Source organism: Nanorana parkeri, unplaced genomic scaffold (genome assembly GCF_000935625.1).
Source record: "Nanorana parkeri isolate BGI_ZX_2015 unplaced genomic scaffold, ASM93562v1 scaffold87, whole genome shotgun sequence".
In the NCBI taxonomy this organism is placed as follows: Eukaryota; Metazoa; Chordata; class Amphibia; order Anura; family Dicroglossidae; genus Nanorana; species Nanorana parkeri.
In genome coordinates, this window is record NW_017306355.1 from 736,956 (window position 1) to 746,612 (window position 9,657).

A 9,657-nucleotide genomic window follows, 5' to 3' on the forward strand; every position below is an offset into this window, starting at 1 on the left:
TACTCGTGAAAATGCCTCGATACTAAGTGCTGATACTGGCACTGTAAATGGTTAAATTGAAGCCGGTGCACGTACATCTTATTTTCCTGAAATCACACTGCCTACACCCACCCTGGAGACCAACCGGAGACCCCCATAGACCCCGCACAGCCCCCCATAGGCCCCGCACAGCCCATCATAGACCCTGCACAGCCCTCCTAAGACCTTGCACCACCCTCCTAAGACCCTGCACAGCCCTCCTAAGACCTTGCACAACCCTAAGACCTCGCACAGCATTGACCCCTCACAGCCTCTTTGAGACCCCTCGCAGCCTCTTTGAGACCCCTCGCAGCCTCTTTGAGACCCCTCACAGCCTCTTTGAGACCCCTAACAGCCCTCCTAAGACCCTGCACAGCCTCCTGAGACCCCGCCCAGCCACCTTCAAATTTCTCTGCCTACAGGCTCCTGAGAAGTAAATCCAGACCTGGGCCCAATAAGCTTTTTTGCACAGGGGGCCTTTGGTGAATGTTCATTACTGGCGCGTTCACAGAGGCTGGACAGACATTGCTTTCTACGTCACCTGCTTCTTGCATCTGGATATTATTCAAAGGCTAACTCCGCCTTTCATACCATCTTTCACGTCCATATGCATAAGGGAGGGTTATACCCCCTGTCAGCTTCCTACCCCGTCCCCACTTTAAAGGATAACAGTTCACAGGACAGAGGGCGAATCCCATATGGTGACAAAGATAGCAATAAAAATCTTACAGGGGATCTAATTGCTCACCACAAAAAAGTTTTGTCTTTATTTGCACTTTACATGTAATTCTCCTTACAGTTCACATCTATCTAAAACTATATGTCACTAGAGGTGTGTTTATCAGACACAATGACGTTTTGCTACTGTCTTGTTTACTGTGTGTAAAACATTTGCTCATTGTTCTCCTCGCAATAAAGCTTTGTTGTTGTAGGCGGACACACTAGGCGCCTTGAATTACGCTCGGGCCATTAATCTCGCGAGATTAGCCCAGTGAGCGCGTGGATTTTGTCGTGTGCACGGAGGGTCACTTAGCAGCGAGAAGATGGCGGACGTAATCGATAACGGGAATGAGATGAAACTGCCTGTGGGGATAGACGAAGGTAAGCTCGGTTTAGGAAGGGTGTCAACGGGCTGCAGGTATCCAAGGTCGAGGGGGTGTGACCGGCCTAGGCCTTTCTATGAACGCCGGCTCATCTACGTAGACACTGCAGGCCTCGGCATTCTGCTTTCACCTAGGGGCTGGGAGGGGGGAGATCTATAGGGGCGACAAGTCATCATCCTCCACAGGTCTTGTTACAGAACACAAACACTGTACGGATCCATAGTTCTGTTTGTCCACGTTTGTATGAGAAGGACTGCAGAGGGGAGCGTGACAAAGATGGCGCGGGTGGGGGGAGGGGAAGAGAGAGGGGGGGAGAGGGAGGGATAGGGGAAGAGGGACCGGGGAAGAGAGATGGTGGGATAGAGGAAGAGAGCGGGAGAGGGGAAGGCATGGGGGAAGAGATGGTGGGAGAAGGGAAGAGATGGTGGGAGAAGGGAAGAGATGGTGGGAGAAGGGAAGAGATGGTGGGAGAAGGGAAGAGATGGTGGGAGAAGGGAAGAGATGGTGGGAGAAGGGTATTAGAGAGAGAGAGGGGAGCGGGAGAAATGGAGGGAGAGGGGAGCGGGAGAAAAGAGCCTGGAGAGAGAGATGGAGGAATAAGGGGAAGCGTGAGATAAATAAAGGGATAGGGGGAGAGGAGTGAGCATGAGAGTGATAATTGGGGAAGTACATGTACTCTTTAGGCTCTGTTCACACCTAGGCATATCGAATATGCGCCTTTGTCGCACGTTTCGTGACGCGCGTTTGCAGTTAAAAAAAAGCTACTTGGCTGTATCCCAATGGAAACGCCCGATAAAAACACCGCAAAGCTCATGTACCTTTTCGTGCGCAGGCCGTTTTGTAGCGCGTTCAGACGGGATGAAATACGGCAAGGTGTGAACCATACCCATAGAAAACAATGGGATTTTCATGTTTGAGCGTTTTGTAGAGCGTTGAACGCGCTACAAAACGTACAGGTGTGAACCAGGCCTTAAGCCTTCTGTGCTGCATCAAGTGAAAGCAGAACTTTTAACAAAAATCCCTAAACATGCCTACTATAAAGGCATGTGTACTAATATATATGTTTTAATTGTGCGTTCTAGCTTCGAGTGTATAAGTGGCCACGCAGCTAGATGTAGTTGAAACACAAATGTATTTCTATTCAGGTAATTTTTATTTTCCTTGCATACCTACCAGGAAATATAAAAGGTGCTGACAATTTTTTTTTTTATTGCACACAAAGCAGTGGACAAGACTTTGGCTAGTGAAAGAATAGCATCACTCCAAGATGTGATCACATCTGTGCGCTCCCCTAATCATTTTAGTAATTGGGTTCCTGCATACCTAGTGCCTCTGTTGCTTCAGAGATGGATTTCTTTGCAGCAGCAGAGGCATTAAGTATGCAGAAACCCAATTGGATTAAATAAGGGGCTTGCATATAAGCATACAGTTAAATGGACTTATTTTGAACTAAGTTGTTTTTCCGCTGGTGTTCGGATGTAATTGCACACGGAGTGATCCCCCTGTGAATCAGAAATCTGCTGATTTCTCACTGCAGCTGGAAAGTCTATGCTGTGTGATTGAGCTAATAAACCCCCGACTCTGTTGGGATCTCTGAGGGTTTCTACAGTGTACCTGTGTCATGACTGGACAGTAAATTCTTCAGTAACAGCCCAACTACAGGATAAGTAATTATTTTCCAAATGGCATGTGTATTCTTAAGCTGGCCATACACATTGAGGGCCCTGTCACACCATGTCCATGCACCAGATCTGCACGCATTTGTGACGCATTCTAGATACATTCCAGTGCAGGGTTTTTTTTGGGGGGGGGTTGTCTTTCAGATTAATCTCTGAGGTCACTTTCTGCTCGTAGCACATCCTCTTGTTTGTGTGAACTAGTGAGTGTTTGATGGCTATTGCAGTCCTGTAACAAAGATCTACAAAAGAGCAGGGTACATGCAGTCAGTTTGCAGCTACATCAAAAGAGCAGTATGCATGCTATCAGTGTGCAACTACATAAAAAGAGCCATATGCATGCAATCAGTGTGCAGCTACATCAAAAGAGCAGTATGCATGCAATCATTGTGCAGCTACCTCAAAAGAGCAGTATGCATGAAATCAGCGTGCAGCTACCTCAAAAGAGCAGTATGCATGAAATCAGCGTGCAGCTACCTCAAAAGAGCAGTATGCATGCAATCAGTGTGCAGCTACCTCAAAAGAGCAGTATGCATGAAATCAGCGTGCATCTACATCAAAAGAGCAGTATGCAGCTACCTCAAAAGAGCAGTATGCATGCAATCATAATACATGAAGAGTTTGTACTCACGACAGCGCTCCTTTTTGGCTCTTCTCATTCGTGTAAAATCAGGATGCAATTGAACGCCGTTTTTTAGTCCTGCTTGTATTGTTTTATTCAGGATGTCTCGGGTCATATAGTTTTTTTTTTTCATTCTGTTGCGTTCCAGTGCAGAGAAAATGTGACATGCAGTATTTTTTTCAATTTATTTTTCCTGCACTGGTATGAACAGAGCCCTGAAATCGCATACAAGTGCATTGGGATTCACACCATGTCCGGATCAGATGCGGTACTTTACATTTTTCTAACGCACCAAAAAATGCATCCCAATGCATTTGTATGTGATTTTTGGGCTCTGTTTACACCAGTATGTTCCGGTGGAGGAAAAAAAAATGCTGTCACATTGTTCCTGCACTGGAACACATCACAAAAGCACAGCACCGGAACACAACAGAAGCTATGACATGCAGCAGGAAGAGGCTACTTTGCATAATGACATTACCCCCTAAAAAAAGCAAAACACACTGGAACGGGTGCATATCTGGTCCTGTCATGGTGTGACAGGGCCCCGAATGGGCCCTAAACCCCTCCCCCCAGCATTTTTTTGCTGACCAGATTTAGGCAGGGCTGACTGTCAAAATACAATAGCTGCAACGGAATATGTCTCCATCCACACGGTTTAGTTTTAGGATTCCTCCATACATATAGGTGTATGGCAAGCCTTACTTGCAAGTCAGTAGCAGACGCAACACATCTGTGCACAGGCAGACATGCCTGTCAGCATAGTGTTGAATGGCAGGAAGTTTACTATGTTTCGCCATCATACTGGCTTATTGGTAGAAAATGGATTTTCTGTTGCCGAGTTTTTATTTAACACCTGGAAAAGGAAGGTTCTAATGGCTAAATGTACAAGTGGTGTACATAGTAAGGATCTGGTATCTATTAATATAAGCTATTAACTAGGGCTGCAACAACTAATCGACATAATCGATTATAATCGATTACATGTTTAGCAATTTGTTTCATCATAAATTAGCTGCTCAGGGAAAGTGGTTTTAATAAGAGTTCAACATGGATAAAGAACAACCGTCTTCCCATCAGAAGTAGTAAGAAAAAAATGTTGGGATCACCACCATGGAAAAGCAGGAATGCTTTGAAATATCAACCAAAGAAAGCAGTGTGCATTGATTTAAATATTCTTTCATAAGTATTTTACAGCATTCCTACTTCTGTGGTCGTCTGCTACAGCTTGTTCGAGAGTGTTCAAAAATAAATGCTTAAAGTGGAGATATAAAACTAAAATTACCTGTCACTGTCTTAAAATAATGCTGGTAAAACAAAACAAGATCAAGTATTTTAAATGCTCGCTTGCAGTGGTGTTTTGTTCCATAAAATATTTATTCGCTTGTGCCTCCTGAACTTGCTGGCACATTTGATTGCTCCAGGAAGAGTCAGTTCGATAGCACAGCCCCTTCCCTCCTTGAACGTCATAGCCTTCTTTTTTTTAACCTGTGCTGGGCCAGCTCCTTCACCCCTCCCTTCACTTACCTACTTGACTATGTAGCTGCTGGGAGACGAGTGATGGGGAATTAATCTCAGTTGAGTGACAGCTGTTGAGTATGCTCGTGCTGCAAACATCAAAGAAAAATGGTGGAGCACAGCAGTCTTAGAGCTTTTTGATGTCTGCACAAGTAAGGCTTGTACAGGTAAATAACATGCATAAAATGTTAAATGCCCATATAGTTTTATCAGCAGATCATTGTGGTCTGGTGAAGGGTCTCTTTAACAGCAGGTGACACAAGGTGAAAGCTGCTATCCCTTTTGATTTAGTTTGACATAGTTACAAAGTGCTTGATGTCTAGGCTAAGCCCTGCCACTTATGTCTCTTGTGCCAAAAGATTCTACCTGGTGATTTTTACTTCCACTTCAATGTGTACTGCTCGGCATGTATTCCTGAAATGAGAGGCTTTACATTATTGTAGTGTTGTAGTCAGATGTGCCACAATAAGCTGAGGTAGACCCCCAGGCAAATACTTTTGGCAAATACATTTTAGAACACATGAATGTTGATCTCAGGGCAAGGCATTTTCCTCCCCTGAGATGTGCATGGTCACATGTGCCAGAGTTCCAGGAAGCAATAGGAGATCTAGTAACATGGCCACTGTCCGAAGACTGGGAAAGAAAAGAGAAATAGGGTATGCAAAGAATACAAAGCCTGCAGTTATCTTGAAGTATGTGTTTGTAGATTGTCATTACTAAACATTTCTAAAGGTGTGTTTGTTGTTTTAAAGATATGGGTAAAAGTCCTGGTTCACACTGAGTGTTTTGTAGCGCTTTTTTCTGCCATAAAAAACGCTCCAAAAATCCCGCAAGGTAGGGAGACTAGGTGGACCTTAAAACAAAATTTTGTTTTTGAAGTGCGTATGTGTGCGTGAGAATGTGTCAGTGTTTTTGAGGGCCCATTCAGTGCGATTAACACACTGTACCACGCAATCGCACCTCCTATGCGTTCCGGTATGAGAAGTGCATTGTCATTCATTTGAATGGCACCCCAAACGCATCTCCCACCCATAGTTCTATTGCCCTCATCGGAACATGTGTGATACTGCAATGCCATGAGTTCCATTGCAGTGCAACTTGGGTCACAACTTAATGACTAAGGACAAATGTGGGTCGTGAGGTTACACAGATTGAGAACCACTGCTCTAGTGGAAGCAGAAGATGTGTGATTTAGTATACCCTGATCTTTTGCCTTTTCTCCCTTGAAACAATTTATTTGGCAATACAGACAATTCACTGCTCCAATTCCCAGGCCACATTAAATAGTAATCATATCACGGGCGTGGGCAAAACGGACACGCCTCCAATGTATGGATTCTTCTTGCAAACAAACTGCACTTCATGAATCTTTGTAAATTTAAAGTAACTTTTTATTGATATAAAAAGTACATACTATGAAACAAAACATGCGTTTCACCAATCTGGCTTAATTACAGGGCATTTAGGTGAGCCTTGTTTCTCCTGAGTGGCTCAGTAGGATGAGGTATTCCAACCTGGTGTATGGTCCATGGGCACTGTCAGAGCATTCGGATCTTCTGTCCCAGGGCCAGATTTTCCATCCTGCATCACAGTTGCTTACTCGAACAGCATGGCTCTTGAAGCCCAGGTTTTGAGGGACAGTGGGATCTCTGAAATTTTAATTTACACAATGTTAAAAGCTAGGAAATCTACTTCTGGCGAGGTCTGTTATAAGACTTGGAAAGCATACTTCACTTGGTGTAAGTCTTGGGGCTTCCACCTTAGGAGATTTCAGGGGTACAATCCCTCTCCTTCCTTCAGCTGGACCATTGTTTGGACCTCCGCGCCATTAAAGGTCAGGCTTCTGTTCTTTCCATCTTGTTTCAAAGACCATTGGCACCTCATTCATTGATTAAATACCTTTCTACTGGGAGTCCCCCATGTAGCTCCTCCTATTTGGTCACCTGTGACTCTATGGAAACTAAATTTGGTTCTGAATTTCAAAAAACACCATTTGAACACATTAGAGACCTTTTTCTCTCTCAATGCTCCCCTACAAGATAGGGCGAGTGTCTTTACTGGTGGTCTTGTACTCTTAAGGCAGGGGTCTCAAACCTCTGGCCCTCCAGCTGTGGTGGAACTACAAATCCCATGAGGCATTGCAAGATTCTCACAGACATGACTCCCGAAGAGAGATGCATCATGGGATTTGTAGTTTCACCAGCTGGAGGGCCGGATGTTTGAGACCCCTGTCTTAAGGAACATTTTAGGTTTTATATAGGAACATGTTTGTGTTGAAGCCCGGAACTTACCTAAAGGTAGTCTCTGTCTTCCATCTCAACTAAGACGTTGTTCTTCTGTCTCAGGTTCTACTTCCCTGTGTTTTTGATCATGCTCTTGGTACTGCTTTGCTACTGTAGTAGGAGGGTTTATTCTGGGCTGGCCTACAATTTTAATTTGCCATTGTCCAATCCTCCTGTAGATGTCGGCATAACTATAAGGTTAAACACTTCATATGTCCCTCAATGGGCTCAAAGAAAGGATTTTTGTATGCCGTGTAAAATCCTTATTTTAACACTTCTCTTGTATTCTTATTTTCAGTAAATCGTCTAATCCAAGAAAACAGCCACCTTTTCTCTGATGGCCACTGTAAAGTATGCAGTGCTGTTTTGATTTCTGAGTCACAGAAGCTAGCACATTATCAGGTAAATGTCTCAATGTTTAAAGTAAACCTCTCAGGTGATCAGTCTGTGTAAAAGCGTGTGCACTTGTGCGTACAAGTTTAAGAAGTATAGTTTGTGGTGGGTTTAACCGCCTGCTGTCCTGCCGTTGTAATTAAAGGGCCGGACAGCGGCTTCTTGGATGCGGGTGGGCATTTTTAGAGGTCCATCCCGCACTCTCGTGCCCGGCGCTAGTAATGTGCCTCACTCAGACGAGTATCCTCCTACTGATTATTCACATTGATCCCGATGTCCAAATTTTTCTGCTTTCCTATAGTAATAATTTTCAAATGCAATCAGCTTACCAGTTTCCCAATGATACTGTTGGGTGACGACTTGGACAATGGCCCTCCCAGATCTAATATAATCCCCCAGCCTGCACCAAAGGGGCCCAACAACAGCATGTGTACAAGTATTTGTTAATCTTCTATTGGTTTTCTGTGGTTCTGGAAGCTTAATCACAGGTTCACGTCATACATAAGGTGTTGACTTCTGGCTCACCTTTCTACAAATCTTCTCCCTTATAATTAATCAGTTTGTGTCACTCATGCTGGATCATTAAATAGATGGGACGGCATAAGTTAGTTCCAAGTTGGCTTAAAAGTCAAGGCCTCTATTTAGTTGGGTCTGGGGTTAAAGGGCTCCCTAGGCCTGCTTAATGGTTAACAAACCTATTTGAAGCCACTGCAGGGTCCTGCATTTTGACACTATTAATAGACAACCTGTAGGTTTGTTTTATGTTTTTGTATCACTAAATATGTAAATGTTTTTTTTTTATTCTTCAGAGCAGGAAACATGCTGTTAAATATCACCGGTACTTGTCCATTCACCAGGGAGAAGGTGTAACACCAGCAAAAAGGAGAGCTGATGGCGCTTTGGTAATAGTCTTATCTTACTCAAAAGTGATTCTTTCAGTAGTATTGACAAATGCAGTGGAACTTTAGCTGTAATTTGTAACGCTATATATTGAAGTCTTCAGAGACCGTTCTTTGAACTTTCATGGTTTTGAATGGTCTGATACTTGATATAAATCAGTTTTCTTTTCTTTGTGCCCCTCTAAGGGCCAGTTCACACCATATGCAGTTGTGATGCAGTCTGTATATTTCAACTGCTGCAGTTAAAATACATCACAATGCTTTCCTTTGGGTTTTCTTGTGCCTAATTCACATCAGTGCAGTCAGTTCAACTGCAGTCAGAAAAAGTACTGCTTGTCCTATTTTACCTGCCTCTAACTGCACTAAATGCATAAAACGCACAAAAACGCAACGGACTGCATACAAAAAAGAAACTGCATCGATTGTGGCAACCTCCAGGGAGAAAAATGCATCAAAAGGGATCGACGCACGCAGTTGTGATGCATTTTCTGGTGTGAACTAACCCTTGGAGTCACAATCTTAAAGTCCATTCCCACCTTTTTGTAAGTGATTAGCATTTACTGTGGTAATGTAGAGGTGTAGTGGTGCACATTTTCATGACTCGCATTGCAGGCTTTCTTCATTTTTTATATGAAGGTTTTATTAGGCCTGAATTAAAAATGTTCTCCACTGGAAAATCAGTCTGACACCAGGGTGTCAGACTGTAATTAGCTGCCCCCCTCCCTGTCACCCATTATAACATGACCAGTAAACACTAGCTCTGCCTTTACATACACAACACTGTTGGGGGGTGGGGGGGTTTGGATATGCACACTGCTTGCACAGCGCAGAGGCACACGTTTCCATGTGGATACGAAGAGGAGAGCTAACCAAACATACGTTTGTGTTCATATACATCAGCTGCATATGTCTGCTTCATGTACACTTGGTGTACATTACTGGCATATGTTTTTAAAAATATCTGCAAAGGTGGAAATGGCCTTTAAACTTGGCTTGAAGCTGGCATTTAAAGTGCTAAACCTGTCGTGGACCTTTTAAATAGTAGTAGCTAAAGAGTAGATTGTGATGTTAGAATTGATGTTTTTTTTTCTTTTTAATTGCCACTAAATGCCCAGTTTTTGCGTTTTAATAATTCAAAGAGGGGGT

The 9,657-nt window shown here is 43.6% G+C and overlaps 1 protein-coding gene across 2 annotated transcripts in view; it reads left to right on the forward strand.

Moving 5' to 3' along the window:
* The first annotated feature begins 958 nt into the window (after positions 1 to 958).
* ZNF346 (zinc finger protein 346) overlaps positions 959 to 9,657 on the forward strand; it is a 31,999-nt gene continuing 23,300 nt past the window's right edge. Inside the window, exons 1-3 of one of the 2 annotated variants that reach the window (XM_018552393.1) lie at positions 959 to 1,119; positions 7,518 to 7,621; positions 8,422 to 8,514. In XM_018552393.1, the coding sequence (XP_018407895.1) occupies positions 1,062 to 1,119; positions 7,518 to 7,621; positions 8,422 to 8,514 (255 nt within the window). In that variant the 5' untranslated portion in view covers positions 959 to 1,061. The remainder of the gene's footprint in view (positions 1,120 to 7,517; positions 7,622 to 8,421; positions 8,515 to 9,657) is intronic. The other variant, XR_001941028.1, reaches the window with a different exon arrangement.